The 19,537-nt window shown below is 41.7% G+C and overlaps 1 protein-coding gene across 3 annotated transcripts; it reads left to right on the top strand.

The window, feature by feature from the left end:
• Positions 1–4: 4 nt before the first annotated feature.
• KLHL22 (kelch like family member 22) lies at positions 5–15,947 on the top strand. Of its 3 annotated transcripts, none has more exons than XM_082293777.1 (7): positions 5–220; positions 7,908–8,160; positions 9,021–9,186; positions 10,366–11,084; positions 12,197–12,389; positions 13,057–13,290; positions 14,330–15,947. In XM_082293777.1, exons 2-7 carry the CDS (start codon positions 7,934–7,936, stop codon positions 14,705–14,707), a joined length of 1,917 nt encoding a protein of 638 aa, XP_082149903.1. In that variant the 5' UTR covers positions 5–220; positions 7,908–7,933; the 3' UTR covers positions 14,708–15,947. The 3 variants fall into 3 exon arrangements, with proteins under 3 accessions (XP_082149903.1, XP_082149904.1, XP_082149902.1); XM_082293778.1 differs by having other exon boundaries at positions 7,891–8,160; XM_082293776.1 differs by having other exon boundaries at positions 7,825–8,160.
• The last annotated feature ends 3,590 nt before the right edge of the window (positions 15,948–19,537 follow it).

Raw genomic sequence — 19,537 nt, 5'->3', positions numbered from 1 at the left:
CGTCGGTGGCGGCCCGGGCGTGCCCTGTACCGGCCCGGACAGCCCCGGGTTCCCCCCCGGCGGTGACCGGCCCGGCACTCACCGGGCACGGCCGCGGTACCTGCCCGGGCGGTGCTGGGGCCGCCCACGCCGCCCGCCCCGGTTCCGGACGCCGCCGCCCCTCCCTCGCCCGGTGGGTTCCGGGTCGCACATGAAGGCGGAGGCGCCGCCGCCGCTCTCGGTAGGTGCTGCGGCGGGGGTGAGGGAATGCGGGCCCCGGCCGGGCCGCCCGGTGCTCCCCTGCCGGCACCAGCGCTACGGTTCCCCGGGGGGGGGTAGGGGGAGCCCCGGGTCCGCCCGTGTGAGCGTGTCCCAGTCCGACCCCTCAGGCCGAGGCCGTGTCCTGCTGCCCCCTGCTCGCCGCAGGGATGTCCGGGGGGCACTGGGGGATAACGGGAGGGAGGTGCCGCGGCCAGAGCAGGTGCCGGGGGCTGTGGCAGGTGCGGGGGCAGCCCCAGCCCCGGCGCCTGCCCGAAGTCGCTGAGGACGCCCGGCAGGTCGAGGCCGGCCCCGCGTACCTGTGCAGGGCTACCTGGGCTGCTGCGCCTGGGCTGCCGGCACGGGAGGGGGGCAGCAGGTGGGACCATAGCGGGTCTCAGGACCTGCAAAGGCAGCGTCAACCCGGCAACAGAAAGTAAAAGCATAACTGTGCTTGACCTGGCTTTCACCTCTTCGTCACAGTGTTGGTCTAGAGCCAGGCTGACTCTTCTAGTGGTGTGCAATTCCAGGTCACCTTCCCCTGCAGAGAAAACTGCTCATTCTGTGTTCCTGGAAAATGTCTAAGTTATGAGTTAGAACCCCACAGATGCCTGCCAGAACAAAATTAATGTAGTGAATAACATGAAAAAATTCATGTTGATGAGAAGCTGGAGCTGGAACGTGCTGGAAGAGGCCCTTGCTCTCTTCCAGGTCATTTAAGTGTTGTATTTGGCGTAGAAATAATTACTTCCTAATTTTTTTCTTCCTTGTTTTTTAGAATACTTTAAAAGTCATGATGTGATTTAAGCATTCAACAAATCAGGTTCAAGTCTTGGCAGCTACCTGAGTTTCTCAAAATTCTTTGAGCATATTTGCTAACTTATAAATTACACAAAAATTGCACAACAGAAAACATTACAATTCTATGAACATGGGTAAGTTGTAAATCTGTTACAGAAAAAACACCCAAATTAGAAAGCTCATACTCTTTAGGTTATACTGCTATTCACAGGAGGAAAATATTTTTAAATATCCATTTATTTAAATATTGATGTATTTCATGGTGGTTTTGTCATATATATTTTAAAGGACGTGTTTTATTCTGGATATGTCTTAGAAATAGCTTGTAATAGCTTTGGGGGAGGGTGGGAAGCAAAACCCCCCCAGATGTTTGCTGAAAGAAATGAATGTCAACATTTGTGAGACGGCACAGTTTGCAAAAGCTGTTTCCCAAGCCACGCCTTTTGGTTTCCTCCCACACTTCAAGTATACTACTAATGCTAGAAACTGAAAATGGCTCAGAAAGTCAATTCAGAGTATGTTTCTGCATATTTCCATTAGTGACGTAAGGGAACACTGTGTGTACAGACCAGGCAAAAGCACATCATCGTTTGAGTGTTCAAAAATAATGCTGAGATATTATATAATACTAGATATCCTCCTTTCTTTTTGTGGGGACCTCAGTCAGAAGGAGTTGTTTGGGTTGTTTCTTGTATTTGTAGAAGGTCCCTAAAATGGAGTATTTTAGAATATTTATTTTAGCACAGTTGTGAATGCTTAGAGGGATTCTGAAAGAAGAATTACTGTAAAAGCTTCTGCCTTCCCTTCACCCCTCTTCCCTTTTCCTTGATAAAGCATGAAATTGGCTTAAGTCTTGTCTACACATAACATGAACTCAATTGTCTTCTATGTAGCAAGTGCCCATTACAAATTATCACATAGTTGGTGAATTATTCCAGTATTTGCACTCCAGTTGGAATGAACAATAGTTTTGCTTTTCATTTTACAGTGTTTGTGGCATCACGTTTGTTTTCCCAACTATTTTGGCAGGCACCCAGCTGCCTCCCCTTTCTGCACACTCCCTGACTTAGTTGATCTGTTTGTTTGTGTGCCCTCTGCCCTGTTAAAATTCTGGTACATAGCCAGGTTCTGCCTGCTGGCATCTGCAACCCCCGAGACTCAGCATGACTGGCATTTTGCTCTGGTCCTGGATTTTGTCTTGTCCAGGGCCTCCGCCGCGGAAGCCTGGTTTAAATCCTAATCCTTGTTACTCCCTAGGGAGAGATGAAGTTGTGGGAAGCCTTAGGGCACAGATTTTAAAATTCCTCCAATGCACTAAGACTTTTAAGGCCCTAATGTATTTGGATCACAACCAGCACACCACACTGGTTGTTCTGTGTCAGGGAAAAGCTATGATGATTATGGCCTGCAAGAAAGAGGACAGCAAGCTGTAAGAGTGGACCAAGAGGAACTGTATCATTTTCAACAGCAAAGCAAAGTCATGCTGGGTAAGAGTAACTCCATATACCAGAGCAGGTTGGAGACAAGCCTGGCTGCAAGGCAGCTTTGGAAGAAGAGACCCTGATGAGCAGCAAGTTGAATATGATTCCTCCAGTAGGGTCCAGGTTCATGCTGGGCTATGTTAGCAAGAGCACAGCCAGTAGGTCATGTGAAATTATTATTTCCCACTCTATTCAGGACTCATAATCCGAAAAAATTGGAATACTGTGCCCAGTTTTGAGCTCTCTGAGGATTCGGTGGAGGAAGCATACAGGGCAGGAGCACTTACAAGAAGATACAAGCACATGCAAGGCAGGAACACTGGATTTGTTCAGTGCAGGGAAAAAAAGAATAAGGGCAGAGCCAGTTGACATTTTTTAAGCTGCCTAATGGGCACAGGACAATGTAGAGCCAAACTCTCCTTTGTGGTACACAGTGCCAGGGATGAGAGGCAAGGGTCACAAATTGCAGGAAAAAAATTCAGACAGCTAAAGAAGAAGACAAATCTGGTGATTAAACAATCAGTTTTCTGACTACTGACAAGGATGGAGATTTTGCACTTTATTAGACAAGGCTCTCCACATCCTGACCTGGTTTTGAAGGTTTCCCTGCTTCAAGCACAGATTGGACTAGAGACCTCCCGAGTTTCTTTCCAGTCTAAATTATTCCACACTTCTAAGAAAGCATGGGACCCTCATCAAGCTCAAGCCACCTGTCCATATGGCAGCAAGCTAAACAGATTTGGATACCCGACACCAGCAAGCTCTAGTTTATTTTGGGCACAGCTGATGCACAAGAAAATATCACTATCTGCGTAAAACACCTCTTTGTAGTGATGTAACTGACAGCCACGAGCTCTTGGATACAAAAATGTCTGAGTTTCCATAGAAACTAACTTTGTTAATCCTTCCTGCATCCAGCCATTTCTCTACAGTAGAGAATCAAGGCTGTCAGCACAACTTTACGAAAAAACACCCCCAAACCCACACATGCACCACACATTAGGAGCATCTCTCTGACCTGGATGCTGGTCATACAAGGGGTGAATATTGGGCTAGGTGTGTATCATACCACACAACACCAACAATAGACTTCAGCACTGTACATGATCTATACCGTGTTAAAGCACAGCATCCCTCACCAGAAAATAAAGGCTGAGTTAGCTGTAATGGCAACACAGGAACACCATGGTGTTAACAATTGATCTCTGTTGAAAAATGCAGTTAGGACAGACACTGCATTCTCCTCTGCCACATCTATTTTGCCATGCCTTTAACTTTTCCCTTCTCCTCCGCTTGTAGTTGAGCTACTCCATTCCTAGACCTTGTGTTCTTAAGAGGATAAGGATTTTCAGTGAGCACAAGAGCAAACCAGCATACCACTTTCTCACCATTTTGCCACTGATCAAACTACAGTCCATTCCCTAAATTCCTCCTGTCTCAGTGCCAACTTCCTCAGTCATAAGCCACATACTTGTATTGTGAAAGCAAGTATTCTGTTGTTGATCAGAGAGGGGATTTTGTTTTAAAAAATTACCATGTCTCTTTTCATGGGTAGTTAATGAGTTCTTTCAGTTGAATAATCAGAAGCCTAAGACTTCTGCTTTTTTTCACACCAGTAATCTGTAGATGTTGTAGAAGTGGAATTTGAATACAAGACAATCACACAGCACATGAGACAATACTTTTATCGTTGGTACTGTTAAAGAAGCCCAGTGAACTCAAAGAATTCCTCATCTTTTCCACCTCATGTTTTCCACCTGCAGGGTTAGTTCTGTAGTACTCAGCCACTGAAGCCCACTGCTAACAGCTGACCAGTACTGATAAACTTGCTCAAGAAGAGAAGGGAAAGAAAACATAGTACTCAAATTTCTAAGAACTTGTCTCAGTCACAGAGCTGTTTTCACAGTAACAGAACTAAGAAAGCAGAAGCCTCAGGAACATCCTACAAGCAAGAAGCTGACAGTAGAGAAGCTCAGGACAGAGGGAACAAACCTGTTCTCTCTCTCCATCTAGGACTGTCCTGCATACACTACACTTAGGCAGCTCTGGGTTGATTGGTTTTTTTTTAATAAAGAATTAACAGAAAAGATTTTTAGACAGCAACAAAGGCTAAAAGCACACAGGTCAGTTAGACTACACAGTTTGAGAAGCAGGGTGCTGTGCTAATAGCATAATCCCTCCTCAGCGATTTTGCAATCAGCATTTAGAACAATACCCAAAGAAATACACAAAATGATCAATTAGCTTACCAAACACACTGTATTTAGTCCAGAAAACTCAAATGCCAAATCCATCCCACTTTTCTTTCAGAGGAGCCCACAACACAACCCCACTAACCCTGCCTCAGCAGCCACTCTTTGGACCTTCCTGCCCACCCGACCCCAGCTGTTCCTGGTGCAGCTGTCACAAAGCTGAGCACACTCAGCTGACCACATCCCCCACAGCCACTCAGTGGTCCTCTACCCTTCTTGGTCTTACACCTCTTTTCTACCACCTCCTAAAACTACCTAGGCAGGAGTTAAGAGGCTTTTCTTGGCTTTTGGCTCAAGGAAGACTTAACCACATAAGTCAGTTAGACTTTATAGACTAATACCACAAATGTTCACCTTTAATTTTATTGGCTGGGAGCCATTCATTAGAATGATGTACATGCATGAATGACCACCCTGAGGGACACTCCAGCTCACCAGTGACAGCTGAGGTACAACCCAGGGGCAAAAGTTGAGAACAAGAGGTCAGGACTGCTGGAATTCAGAAAGCAGAGCATAGCAAAGTATCTGTAGGTTCAGCTGTTAACTAGCCAAAAATCAGCTGTGGTTCACAGATGGTTCAGCTGCACTCCCAGCATCTCTTTTTGACCACACTGGGTGGTCACAGAAGAGCTGGTTTGTTAAGATCCTGATAATAGTTGTGGCATAATTCAAGTCTGTTTCTACTCTAACTGTGAGATAAACTCCCTGCAGATCTACGAGACAGCCCCCACTTGTCACTGAGAGCTGTTCAGATACTAATGCTTATACTGGCTACAGAATCACTGAATGATTTATCCTTTTAATTTATTTTTATTTACTCTCTTTCATAATACCATTTAATCTTCCTGGTTCCAGTTACCACATTTGTAAGATCAGATCCCTTCTGGGGCTTTACCTACTGAAAGCTTCATCCCCTTTCTGTTACTTTTTAAGATTACTTGGATACAGAATGTATTCTGAACAGTAACTATCTACAGTCACATTAATTTAAATTAAATTAATAAAGGCTTGCATGATTATATGGGTTTTCCACTCTACCCTGCATGTATCTCTCTCTCTGTAACCTGCTTCTCCTACAATACATTTCTTTGCTAACACTTGTTACAGGGCTTCAGTTACCTGTGTAGTTTTATTATCTCTCACTTATCTCGCCTTGGCCTCTCTTCCACCAATGACTGCACTATGTGATACACTATAAGATTGTATCAAGGGTCATGCTGTTTCCCTTACTCATGAAATGTCTTTGGATTCAGAAAATAGTTAATTTGTTGCTCTTACTTCTGCTTTTTGATACAGTGATTTTACTTCCATAGAGATTTCCTTTGATACAGCTCGCTGAGGAAAAGATGTAACCTGTGTGGAGCTTTAACCACATTAAACCACATTAACAGAGCTAATCACTTCCTCATTTGGACTATATGTCACCCGACTTTAGTTTTGCTGCATTTATTTCCTTTTAGTGAAGGAAAATTGTGATCAACATCATGTAACACTCACTGTTTCATTTGCCTTTCTTACTATATTATTTCCCTTGCCTCAATCCATCTCTCTTAGTATTCCCCAGGAGCAAATGCAATGATACAGTAATGTTTTGTCTGCTTTCATTTGATTTCTAGGAAAAGCATCAACCTTTCATGAAAAATAACCCATTACTCATCTCTTCAGCTGATGATGGATAGTTTTCCCTCTATAATCGACCTGAGTGCTCCCCAGAAGGCTGTCTTGTCAGAGCTCCTCTTCTGAGCTGCTGTCTTGGTTTTGCTGGCAAAGAGCAGACAAACATTAATACACTTTCTCAGGGCTTTTTCCATCCCATTCACCATGCAACACCACCTTCCTTTTGTTTTGCACAGTGTAGGCTAACTTCCTCAGGCAGAACAATAAACATTTTCATATTTCTTGGTGTCATGTGGGTAGCTCCATCCTCGCTGCCCATACACAGAATACCTGCAGTACTCGGAGAGATTTCCAGTGCTGCACTCACTGTCTATGGCTGGCACAATTAAACAATGGTTCCATTTCTTCACTGGTTTTTTGGATTTGCTGAGTTTGTTCTCCTTTTGCTTCCCTTACTGCTGCTAACCCCTTGTGACTACCCCTTGTGCCACTAAGCTATTTCCCAGGCCACAGAAGAGAGGATCTTATGAATGTGTTAGCAGCCATATCAGCTCACTTACTTCCTTTTGCTAATGTGGGCTGTTTTTTTAATGCACTCTGGCAACTGGATAGAGTCTATAAGCTCTGACTGCTACAACTTCTGGCATTCTTCAAAGACAATGGAAAGGGTAAATTACAGGATGGTAGAAGAGGACTCATGAGATTTTGATTGCTTAACCATAGACATAAAACACAATCACTTCCAGATAGCTTTTTACAGGTGTTTCCCAATGTGACATAGGGGACCTTCCCAGTGTGTCAGTGGCAGCCCTAGAAAAAGGTACAGGATAGCCTTGGACAGTGCCCATTCTGGAGGAAATACCTTCTCTCTGCAGGGAATCACAGGGAAGTGGAAAGTAATTCTGCATGCTAGCTTGAAGTTGCCACAATAAAGAAACTCACTTTGAAACCTGCAGTTTCATACAGTATTTTGCACAATTACAGTTGGAAATGTGCTCAGCTACAGAAAACGGAAAAAGCGAAAACAGGGAGAGAGGAGAGCTTTCTGAGTCTGTGGTAAAATATTAAGGGAAAGATGGAAGGTGCACTTTACATTGCAGAAAGTTACCTGAGAATATTAGGCAATTTGGAATTTGGCAAAAAATTGGTCTGTTTTTTGTTGCAGATGATGCAGAAATGCAAAAGAAACAAGGGGTTTTGGTAATGGGTAGGGAAGTGAAACTCTTGCCAAGAATAAAAAAATACCCATGTGACACATACTCTGATACTGGTCTGAAAACCCAGGAGTCAGAATAGCTGGTTTCGGAAAACCTTATTCTGCCACTTTGGTGTGCTGATGTCCACCTGTCTGTTTTCAGTATCATAACTTTGAATAATTTGTTCAGGATAAAACTGTCTCTGCATTGACTGAAGAGTTGCTTTATTTTCTGTGACAGGCGGAGGTCAGAGGACCATTTGTAAAGCAAAAGGCACAAACCTTTGTGGATTCTGTTGTCTCACAGATTTCATTCTGCTACAGCTGGTGGCTGAGCATTTCTGCCTGGGATGGCGGAGGATCAGGAGCTGACTCAGCCACACAAAGCTCAACTGGAGCCCTCCCTCCAGCAGCGCACCAGCAACACTTACCGCAGTGCAGAGCACTCCCAGGCCCTGCTCAGTGGCCTGGTGTCTCTCCGGGACAGCAGCATCCTCTTCGATGTAGTTCTGGTAGTGGAAGACAAACCCATCGAGGCTCATCGCATCCTTCTGGCTGCGTCCTGTGACTACTTCAGGTACACTTCAGTAACAAGCATGTGTCTGACTGTTACTCAAAACTGTGACATCCAAATCTTCTGTCTGGGCATACTCCTCCTGAATCTAAAATCAGACCCATAAGATGGAGCTGAGTATGTTTCAAAATACTGATTATGGCTTTATTCATCTCTCTGTTATTTCTCTACAGAGATAAAGCTCTTGTTGTTGCACACTGATCTTACCTCCACTAAATTCACTGTGGTACTTGGAGGTTTATAAAGAGGAGAGACTATCTGAACTGGTGTCTTCTGCTTTAGTGCACTTTAAGTGGCTTTTAACATATCCTTAGCATTGTAAGACTTTGCCTGTTGTGGTGATCATTTCATAATATAGAAAAAGTCACTGGAGGTGGGTCACTGTTAGATGGCTGTAGGGCGACTCGCTGTCCATTAAACCAGGCATTCCCCAGTCAGTTTGATTAGCAGTTTCTTTGTTTACATAGAGCAAACACCCAAGTCAATCCAGGCAAACTTCTAACTGAAGGAAGAACTGCCCTATTCCAACAGTCCCAAGTTCCTCTGTGTTTCCTCTTCCCCCACACCCAGAGTATCTGCCTTTGACCATTGACCATCCATGTATACTGGGTCTGTATTTAAGTACTTCACCTGTAAACTGTACCATCTAGGTTGCCCCTACTGATTTCCTGCACAGTGAAGAGTTACTTAGGTCCTAAAGGCCTGTACTCTTAACTTAGAGAAGAGGTAATCACATAAAAATGTCTAGCTAGGTTTTTATCTTTCTGAATATTTTTTATGTTCTTAGGACAGCATAAGATGAGCAAACTGAAAATAGCTTCAATGCAAATCTACCATAGCATTTGCCATTGTCTGTTTTGCAGAGGAATGTTTGCAGGAGGATTGAGAGAGATGGAACAAGAAGAAGTTCATATTCATGGCATCTCCTACAATGCAATGTGTAAAATCCTGAACTTCATTTACACTTCTGAGCTTGAACTCAGTGTGAACAGTGTACAGGAAACCTTAGCTGCAGCCTGTCAACTTCAGGTGAGGTACTGGGAGATGTGACAAAAAAGAAACAAGAAGCAAAAGCAATGATGAAAGAAACAGAAAACATGGATAACTGGTTAGAGGGAGGGTTAAGAGGTGAGCAGGAGCATGGGTATGATATGAAGGATTTCTGGGATGCTGTATCCATTGGAACTAACTGTGGAAGGGTAGGAACAATGAATGGATATTTGTACATCTCATTTGTGCCAGTGGTTTCATTACTTAAAAACATTAACCATTTCATCTAGAGGAGTATTTTATATAGCATTCACGTTCACTGATCTGCTTATGAAAGCTTCCCTGAAACAGAAATATCTCTGGCCTGTGGTGAAGAGCAGGGTTTGCTGCTCAGAAATTGTTGTGCTGCTCAAGGTCTTCCCCAAGTGAGTCCACAGGCACATGGCCTCTCCTGACCCCGTCACTACAGGAAATCCTGCCACTATGGTTTGCACTAAGTGCAGGGTTCATGTGCTTTTAAGACAAGTTTTTTTTCTCTAATTTCCCCTGCAGCTAACTGCTGCACAAGGCTTTGGTACTTTGGTACTAAATCTTAAACTTTATGAGTTTTGGTTGGTTTTTGCACACTTAGCACTGCTTTGTTAGCAGAGGGGCTCCTGGACAGCAGCTAGTTCTTTGTTTGCCAGTAGTTCCTCCTGCCATATAAGACTTCAAATTGTATTCAGAAGACAATACTAAATATTAATTTTCTTTTCCAATGGCTTCCTGTGCTCTTGAGTGATATATTTGTTACAGATACAATCTTTGATATAGAATGTCTGTAGTGCTCTGAAAGAACAAACACAGAGTGACTGTCATCACCATGTCCTCCGTGCCTTCCGTTTTCCTGACTGCTCCCAGGCAGACTGCAGAGCAGACAGCCTGGCTGCCCAGTGTCCCATGTGTCTTGGAAGACACATTGCTGCTGCACCTGAAGCCAAACTCAGTCTTGTAGTGCAGTGTGGTTAGAAGAGCTGTATTATATTCATCTATATACCCACGCTGAGTTCTTTTTCTCTGGAGAAAGGTGAATAGGACACAAGTGACTGTGGTGATCAGACTGTGAGGAGAGCAGCCATTTTGTAGACAGTTTCCTTACCATCATCCCAGGCTTCAGTCCCCTGTCTCTCAAGTGTGGGGCACATGGTATCTGAAATGAAAAATATCTCTCTCTTGCAGATTCCAGAAGTCATTAAGTTCTGTTGTGATTTCCTCATGTCCTGGGTAGATGAAGAGAACATCCTTGATGTGTACAGACTAGCTGACCACTATGACTTGAGGCATTTGAGTGAGCAGCTGGACTCCTACATTTTGAAGAACTTTACAGCTTTCTCAAGGACACAAGTGTACCGACAGCTACCCCTGCAGAAGGTCTACTCCCTTCTCAGCAGCAACCGTTTGGAGGTTAACTATGAGTTTGAAGTTTATGATGGAGCACTTTTTTATCATTATTCTCCAGAGGAACTGGAGACAGATCAGGTCTCCCTGATGGAGCCCCTTAAGCTACTTGAGGCAGTCCGTTTTCCTCTGATGGAACCCCAGATCCTGCAAAGGCTTCATGACAAATTAAGTCCATGTCCTTTAAAAGATACAGTTGCAGATGCATTAATGTACCACAAGAACGAATGTCTTCAGCCAATGCTTCAGAGCTCCCAGACACAGCTGAGATCAGAGTTCCAGTGTGTAGTGGGATTTGGAGGGATGCATTCTACTCCATCCATTGTCCTCAGTGATCAAGCGAAGTATCTGAACCCCTTGTTGGGGGAGTGGAGGCACTTTACAGCTGCACTAGCCCCCAGAATGTCCAACCAAGGGATTGCTGTTCTCAATAATTTTGTATATTTAATTGGTGGAGACAACAATGTAAGTGGTTTTCGAGCAGAGTCAAGGTGTTGGAGGTAAGATAAGGATAATCCTATTAATTTTATTGCCACCCAGTTGCCCATTCTGAGTCAGTAAGCCAGTAGACAGTCAGTACACTTGCCAGCCAAAAGATTAGGAACTGAGCAGGAGCCTCGCTGAAAGAAAACACAAGAATGAGCTTCATAGTAACAGGAAGCTCCCAGCAGTGCTTATGAGACAAAACCAAGACTGACAGTGTAGAAACAGCTACTCATTCAAGAGTATTACTCGTGCTACTTTCTGCCTTGTTGGAGGAGGGAAGTATTAAAAGTGTGGGAAGCAGTAATGAGCCTGGAACTCTAGGTTGTCTAGATGTTCTCTAACTAGCATTTTCTGGAAGCCTTTTATGTGTAGTTTTTGTCCCAATACAAGAGGATTTTAAATAAAATGCTATTACCATTAGGTTTTCAAAAATGTATGCATGATAGCAGCATTCCAGAGTCCTTTTATATTACTGTGTGACAGGGAAAAGAGCAGTAAGAAGGATCAGGTTTAGACTTTCATGCCCATTACATTGCAAAAACAGATATAAACCCTTTTGCCTTTATATTGTGCTCATTTTTACAAGTCTTAGCTGAGTTGCTCTTATTTTCTGGCATGCATGGTTTCAATTCTCAACCAGTTTTCTCTGTAACTAAAATTTCCAGATGAGAGAGATAGTTTGATATGAAAGTGAATAATGAGATTCACTTTGAGCAGTAGATATTTGGGGGTAAGAATCAAAGAACCCACCACATATTTATGCTCTTCTTGTGTTCTTGAAGATCCAGATTCAGTCTTTGTGCTATTTTTAGAATGTGTTAGCTTGTAGAATGGCTTTGAGCAAACAGAGATTGTGATATGTAACCTGACAGCAGTGTACAAGATAATGGAAAACCTAAGCTTTTATAGCATGATTATGTCAGCTAAAATTGATCTTCTATAAATAGAATAAAACAACTTTGCTAATAATAAAATGCTGACAAGGCCAAATTTCACATCATTTACAGATGAGCTCAATCTCAGCTAAAGACAGTGCAGTAACCCACATCCGTGGAGCTGTCTGGTATTCCAAGCAGTGGTTCTGTGGCTGTAAGAATAACTTTCTTTGATCCCATTCTTTTACAAGGTATGACCCACGACACAACAGATGGTTCCAGATCCAGTCCCTGCAGCAAGAGCATGCTGACCTCAGTGTTTGTGTCGTGGACAACTATATTTATGCCGTCGCAGGCCGAGATTACCATGAAGACCTGAGGGAAGTGGAGAGGTATGACCCTAAAACGAACACTTGGGAATATGTGACACCTCTGAAGAAGGAGGTAAGGAGTGCATTAGCCACACACACTACCACAGTTCCCCAATTCCTGATTTAATCTTGTTAGTTGTTTTTCTCAGGTGTAACTTTAAATTTGCTAATATTCAGATGGAAAACAGTAAACTCTGTATATGGAATAAATGAATAACAATAAAATAAAATAATATATATAAATTACATTTTCCAGTTAAATGCTTATTTTTCCTGTTTCTTGTTGGTTTTGTCTGCACCTTTATTGTGTTAATCCTTTAAACTATTAACAAAACAAATAATAAATGTGTGTCAGTGCTGAAAATATAAAAAGCCTGAATTGAGTGCTAGTGAGTAGAATAACTTGCATTCCTGATAACACTGCTTGTATAAGAAAAATCACCAATCAAAAGGCTTCCAAGTAGATTAGGGAGTTAAGTATAGTATGAATGATCTTCTAACCAAGGAACAATAAAGACAGAGAACACTGCAGTTCTGGAAGTTTTAGAAATTCTAGTGTGTTTCATTCAGAAATTCACAATTATAATATCTTAGAATGGTCCATAAGAAAATCCTTTCAGATTTTGATCTCTGCATAATTCATGAAGAATATCACTCCCTTCATGTCTATTCCCTGCTTCAAAACTGGGAGAAATACATCAATCCAGAGCTCTTGCTTTCCCCTTTGTGTGGTGATGCAGGTGTACGCCCATGCGGGAGCAGCGCTGGATGGGAAGATGTACATCACCTGTGGGAGGAGAGGAGAAGACTATTTGAAGGAACTACAGTGCTATGACCCAAGGACTGACCGCTGGGACGTTCTAGCAGATGGCCCAGTGAGACGGGCGTGGCATGGGATGGCTGCACTGCTGGGAAAGCTCTACGTCATCGGGGGAAGCAACAATGATTCTGGCTACAGGAGGGATGTTCACCAGGTGAGACCATGTCACACCTGTCTTTTCTTGGTTTCTTATGGCTGCTGGCACTTAGATGTAATGTCTTTCTCCTACTAAGTATGCAAGTAAAACTGCTCAGCAATGGCTGCTGCACCAGCTCTCCCTCACTCACCTGCAGAACTTGCAATGATTTATTTACTGTTGTCTGTCTTCAACACTTTGTCTCACCCACAAAGCATTAAAGCTCTAGCACTTGGAATTCTTATCAATTTGAAAACATCTTTGATGGATAACTTCATTGGCATGCACATGCCCAATAAGTAGCACATCAGTTAAATTTATTTTATGCTGTCTTCTCACATGCATTTTTTCTAAGTGGAGAATTTTTGAATTACCAATGTGTAATTGCAGGGCAGAGCTGTTAAGGATATGTTGGATGGCAGTTGTTTAATGCAATTTAAATGTACAGTATCTGATGGTAAGAGATGTCCAGAGGGAATTCTCTTGAACCGTATTCCAGCTTCTAGAACTGCTAGAGACTTAAAAAGAAGGCACAAAAAGTAACTTTTTATAGAGCCAGTGGAGATGGCAGAACTAAATCTAGCTGAAGAGCATATCTGAATGATGAAAGAAGGTGCCTACAAATGAAAGCAGTTAGCCAAGTAGGTACCCAATGTAATCTAAAACTCTCCAACACATGGCACAGAGGCAGCTTAGCAGATTTGTCATATTTGTATGTTCCAGCATTTTCTCTCTAATGCAAACAGGTGCATTATGTCTGGGCTTATATTAGTACGTGTTCCCCTCTCTTTCACTTTTGTGTACATTTTTGGAATGACATACAGCTGTTACTCCAGCAGCAGGGTCAGTATTTGTGATTTCAAAGCTATGTGGCAACTATGCACGACTTTCTGCTGAGCACTGTACTTCTATTACACACTCATATGCTCTCTCCATGATCAACACACTGTCAAAAGACTGATGATATTCCTTCCTAAATAGTTTACCTTATGGCCAGGCTCTGTCACTAGGATACAAGTTCAGTTTTGGCTTTTCTCTTTTCTTTTCTGTTTTTCAGGTTGCCTGCTATAAGCCAAGCACTGATCAGTGGACAAATGTATGTCCACTTCCTGCAGGACATGGAGAGCCAGGCATCGCGGTCTTAGACAACAGGATTTATGTCTTGGGAGGCAGATCCCACAACAGAGGAATCCGCATGGACTATGTCCACATTTATGATGCAGAGAGAGACTGTTGGGAGGAAGGACCCCAGCTGGAGGATGATATTTCTGGGATGGCTGCCTGTGTCCTCACATTGCCCAGGGCTATTTTAATGGAAACAGAGAAGTGGCTCTCAGAATGGCACGCAGACCGAATGAAGCATCATCTTGACTTTCCATCAGAAGTTATGAGCGTATCAGACTGGGAGGAATTTGACAACTCAAGTGAAGATTAGAAAACTCTAATTTTTTTTTCTTTTTTTTTGCCAGTGGATGAGGAAATTAAGGCTTGGGGAAAGTACTTGAGAGATTTTATATGTCTTTCTTATACACATAGAAGTATTTAAAGGTTTTAAAAGTAAGTGTTCCGCACAAAATGCCATTCACAGTTAATATCTACCCATTTGCAAGTGTTCTGCACAAAATGCACTTACAGTCAGTACCTGCGCACCTGCAAGAAAGCAGCGTTTTTAAAGTAACCACACAACTGCCATTTCCCCCCAGTTGTATAGAGGTTCTTTTTACTTTGAAGGAGGCTTTTCTCAGCCTTCAGCATGGACAGAAAAAAAAGCACAGAAGGCTCAGCTTGACTAGCTTCTTTCCGTCCAGCTTTTAGCTTGAAATAGCTTCTTGAGGTTTCTTTTTTCCTTTTCTTTTGGGTAATAAAACTTCCTAGCCCGCTTAATACAGGAAGGTAACACCTAGTGTCACCCTCCTGTGCCAGGTGTCAGACAGCTGGATTAGTTTGTCAGCAAGATTGAACATACAGAAACAGGAACAGTAGCAAGAAAGTCTGAACCTTCATCTCATCTAGGCATGCAGCCATCCTTGTAATTGGGTGAGTCTGTGAACTGACACCCACTCCCGAACTTCTATACTGCAAGTCCTGTCAACACAGTGGAAAGAAGATTTCTAGAAAAACTCCGTACAGAATATGGCAATCTCGTCATTCCACTGTCAGACACATTTGTTCTGAACCATAAATTAATAAATTCTTGTCAGACCTTTTTAAACTGCTGTCTCCATTTTATTAACAGTGATGTGGCGGCTGAAAGTTTCATTATATCCTACAGCAGTACTGGCAAAGTTACACCAGCCTGGGAGATGGGCAGTTTTTTTATTCTGTTATTATATGCTTTAGAAGAGGATAAAGAGAACAGAGATTGGTTTGCCACAGCAAAAGAAAAAAATAATGAGATAACGAGAAGTATCGAAGATTACACTGGTCTGAGACACTGCAGTAGCTGAACTAATGCCAGGAACTACAGCTGAGAAAGATAAGGCATAGTAAATCCTTCCTTCATGGGGCCTTAAAATAATTGGTTCCTGACTACCATCTTGCTTAACATTAGGTTAGAAGCTGATTTAAAGTCTGAATCAGTGGGATACTGAACAGTATGAGATCCTTCCTCTTGGAAGGGTGGAGTAATCAGTGCCCCCAGAAAATCTTGACAAACCACCAAAAGCTTTTAAATCTTATAGCAATAATGGAGTTGCAGAAAGGCAAAAACAGTGACAATCAGAATGACATGGGACTAGTCAAGTGTCATCACATCATGATAAATAGTGTACATGGATGTGCTACTTCAGAGAAATGGAGTAACTTCCTGGATATTCCCCCTACTTGGGGATACATTGTTTATGGAAGCAAAGATCATTTTAAAACAGACCTAGATTACTCTGCTTTAGTAGACTGGACTTCTGGAAAAAGATTCAAAAGTATTTGCACATTTCTTTAAATAAGTTCAATAACATTTCTTGGTGAGAGGGGCATTTGTTGGACTTTAGCACTGTCAGTTTTCACCTTCATCTCTGAACCTCTGCCAGCTGACAAATAAAACAGAAGACCTGGTAACTGCAGGAAACACTGATTATGAGCTTTTGCAGAAAATATTTTTTTGATAATGAACTCTGAACCGCACACAGAGTCTGAAAATAAAGTCTTTATTACACTGCAATATTAGAGACTGATAAATATTCCTTTTTTGCCTACAGAGTTACTTTTAATGTGTAGGAATTAAATGCAGCCTTCAGATATAAGGACATACCTCTCTGACCTGAGTATCACTAGAACCACTCCTTCCAGACTGCAGGTGGCAATTTGTTTCATCTGCAAACAAGTGATTAAAGACCCAGCTGTTTCTAACTAACAGACCTCTAACTCACTGCAGTGCATTTTCCATTTTAACTAGCACCTTTAGACAGACCAGTGATGCCCTATGTTATACAACGATATAGGGTTATTTATGTTACTTAGATGAAATATTACTTAGCCTCTTTAACAATGAAAAAAGGAATAATCATTCTTTATCTAGCTCCTTTTCCTATGTGTACCACTAGAGGGTATTACTCACTGTTACAAATAACCAACCTGAGAGGCTATTTCTTAGATTACATAAGAGAATAGAAGACATTAATGAGTAATCAATAAGCCAAAGAAACAGCTTGAGAAAACTTTTGGGGATTTTTTTACAGCTTCTACCCTGTCACTCCTGTGTTTGAATACTGATTTTTAGAGAGCTCATCCATTATTCCATTTATCAGCATATGCAACTTTGTGATTGCATTATTCACTAAATGTTGCAGTTGGATGCTGTGCAAAGCAAATGTATATAAGGCTCAGAATGTGGCTTCAAAGAAATTACTTAAAGGAGATGATCATCTACCTTAGCACTACACTATTTTTTTTCTCTTTTTTTACTTACTGGTAAAATAACCCTAAGTTACATGAACTAAACCTAAGGGCGGGTAATATTTGATAAAAATAAAACTTCTGTTACTTTTGGCCCCAAAATTTCTTTACATCTGAGCATAAGGTGACTGTTGAAAATTACAGTATGCACTATCTTACTTGCATGTATTTCATTCAGGTAAAAAACCATGGAGTTTAGCTCAAACCATCCTAATCATTTTTTTAGCAGTAGCTCATTTTAGGCCAGCATGTCCTTTTTTCAAACTGACATAGGCTAAACAATAATAAAATTGCTTTGCTTTAAAAATGTCAGTTTTCTCTTACTCAGCAGACATAAAGCACATGTTGTTTACTACAATTACCTATATAAACAAATTGCAGGAAAGATTACAGGTTGATACACAGAGCTGTAATCATTATTAATTGGTTTTCCTATCAAGAACGATGCTTCAGGAACTGAACTTACACAAGCCCACTTAAGCTTTCTGTTACCTCATGAAAAACATGTACTCATGGGGATTTTCAACTGATTCTGTATTTTTTATTTATAAATTCTCCGATGTCCTAAATATGTCAGTCTTGTACCTGACAGTAAAAGGCTTTTTGTTTTTTACAGTAAGCCCTCTGAGACAGTATAACATGACATTGTGGACAGATGGACAATGAACTAAGAAAGCTTTAAGTTATTTCTGGTCTGTGAGAGAACAATCAAACAGCTCTTCCAGAACTGAGTGATCAAAATACCAACAGTTAAACTGCTGATACATTAGGAAGTCCAGAAGAATAGTAATTAGGTTTCTTGATGATCTATTTTCCTATTTCCTGCCAGCACAGAGGTAAAGCTGTACAGGCATATTTGCCAGATTTGTAATTAGTAGACTGAAGTATTTCAGGCTTCCACATTTGCAGAAGTGATTGTGATTGCTTCAGTTTTGTTTCAAAACTGCTTTCACTACTGTATTTCTTCTCCAGCTGTCTACTTCTAAATCCAACATATCCTTTCTCATTTTCCTCATAGTTTAAATTAGGGTCATTAATTTTGCATTGGAAGCATACCCAGTACTCGATTTGGAGCAAAATAAGGATTCTTATTCTGTACCCTTGACAGAAATTTTTCTCCTTACATAGGGATCAGCCACATGTACAATTTATTTGGCATTCAGCCCAACTGATGGGATCAGAAGCTTCTGGTGAAAGGAAGAAGGAGCAGCTGGGCACAGGGAAAGAGGTACAGGGCCTTCTCAAGGGAATATTCTGAGTTTTTATTTCATCGGCAGCTGTTGCACTTTTGAGCTCCCCACCTCCTCCACCGCATTACAACTACCTGGCCATGCTCTGAGAGTGTAAGCTGCCAACAGGTAAAGTCAAAGAGCATAAAGGTATTGATATGTAATGAAAAGGTAAAGTGGTACCAGACATTCACACATTCTTCCTAAACCAAATGCATTTGTAGGGATGTAATACACCTGAGATGACTGTCTGTAGTCTAGAAGTTGAAGCCCAGTCTTATCAGAAAACATTAATGATCTTGAACAAGTCAACTTTTTCTCATATGGAAGTAGAATGTGGGATCTTTTACCTAAAACATCTGGTTTAGTTTAACCACAGTTACTAAAACTGAGGAGGGAATTACTTGAAGGATGCACATAACCTACATACGTACAAGTTCAGAACATCTAATTTGGCAGTTCCTTCCAAACTGAAAACCTCTCCATGCCTTAGAATCCTCTCTGGGTGGGAAGGTGGGTGTGTTGGTTCTCCAGCAGCAGTCCAGCCCCATGCAGTACTGCACAAAAACTGGTTTATAATTAATACTATTTATTTCTGACATGTTCCAACTATCTTGAGATTCTATCATTATCCATACAAAATGGAAGCAAAATCACTCTGTATATTTGATTTTTATTTTAACAAAATTTGTAATTCAATCAAATGAAGGAACAGGAATTTTTATTTCCTTTTTATATACTATGTGTTACTAAATCTGCTGCTAACTTACAGCTTTTGTAATTATTTTTAAACATTATTTAGCGTATTATTGCAAGTGCCATCTTTTAATCTGTATTTTGGCCATAGTCAAACAGAAAACAAGCCAGATCTGTTCAAATGACACAAGAAAACATCATAACCTTCATATTCTATTGTAGCCTGTCTACAGGTGTTTAAAACGGACTCTTCCTAGTAGATACAAGCACTTAAACCAGTAGGAATGGATCAAAGGTATAGCCACTAAATAAGCTCTCCTAGTAATGGATGAAATTTTTTTTGCAGAGATGTGAATTTTCAGATGTAATTACTCATCTCTAGGTCACTGTTTTGCCAGTGTTGCTGTACATGACTAACAGCTGTTGTTTTCCACCGAGGAGATGGCTGT

The sequence above is a fragment of the Coloeus monedula genome (assembly GCF_965178545.1).
Source record: "Coloeus monedula genome assembly, chromosome: 18".
NCBI lineage: Eukaryota > Metazoa > Chordata > Aves > Passeriformes > Corvidae > Coloeus > Coloeus monedula.
This window is presented reverse-complemented; position numbering and strand designations above follow the sequence as displayed.

Excerpts from the sequence above, each read along its gene's own strand:
- KLHL22 (XM_082293777.1), top strand. The coding sequence starts at position 7,934 with ATGGCGGAGGATCAGGAGCTGACTCAGCCACACAAAGCTCAACTGGAG. Across the intron at positions 8,161-9,020 it reads GCGTCCTGTGACTACTTCAG|AGGAATGTTTGCAGGAGGAT; the intron begins GTACACTTCAGT and ends TCTGTTTTGCAG. Across the intron at positions 13,291-14,329 it reads ACAGGAGGGATGTTCACCAG|GTTGCCTGCTATAAGCCAAG; the intron begins GTGAGACCATGT and ends TCTGTTTTTCAG.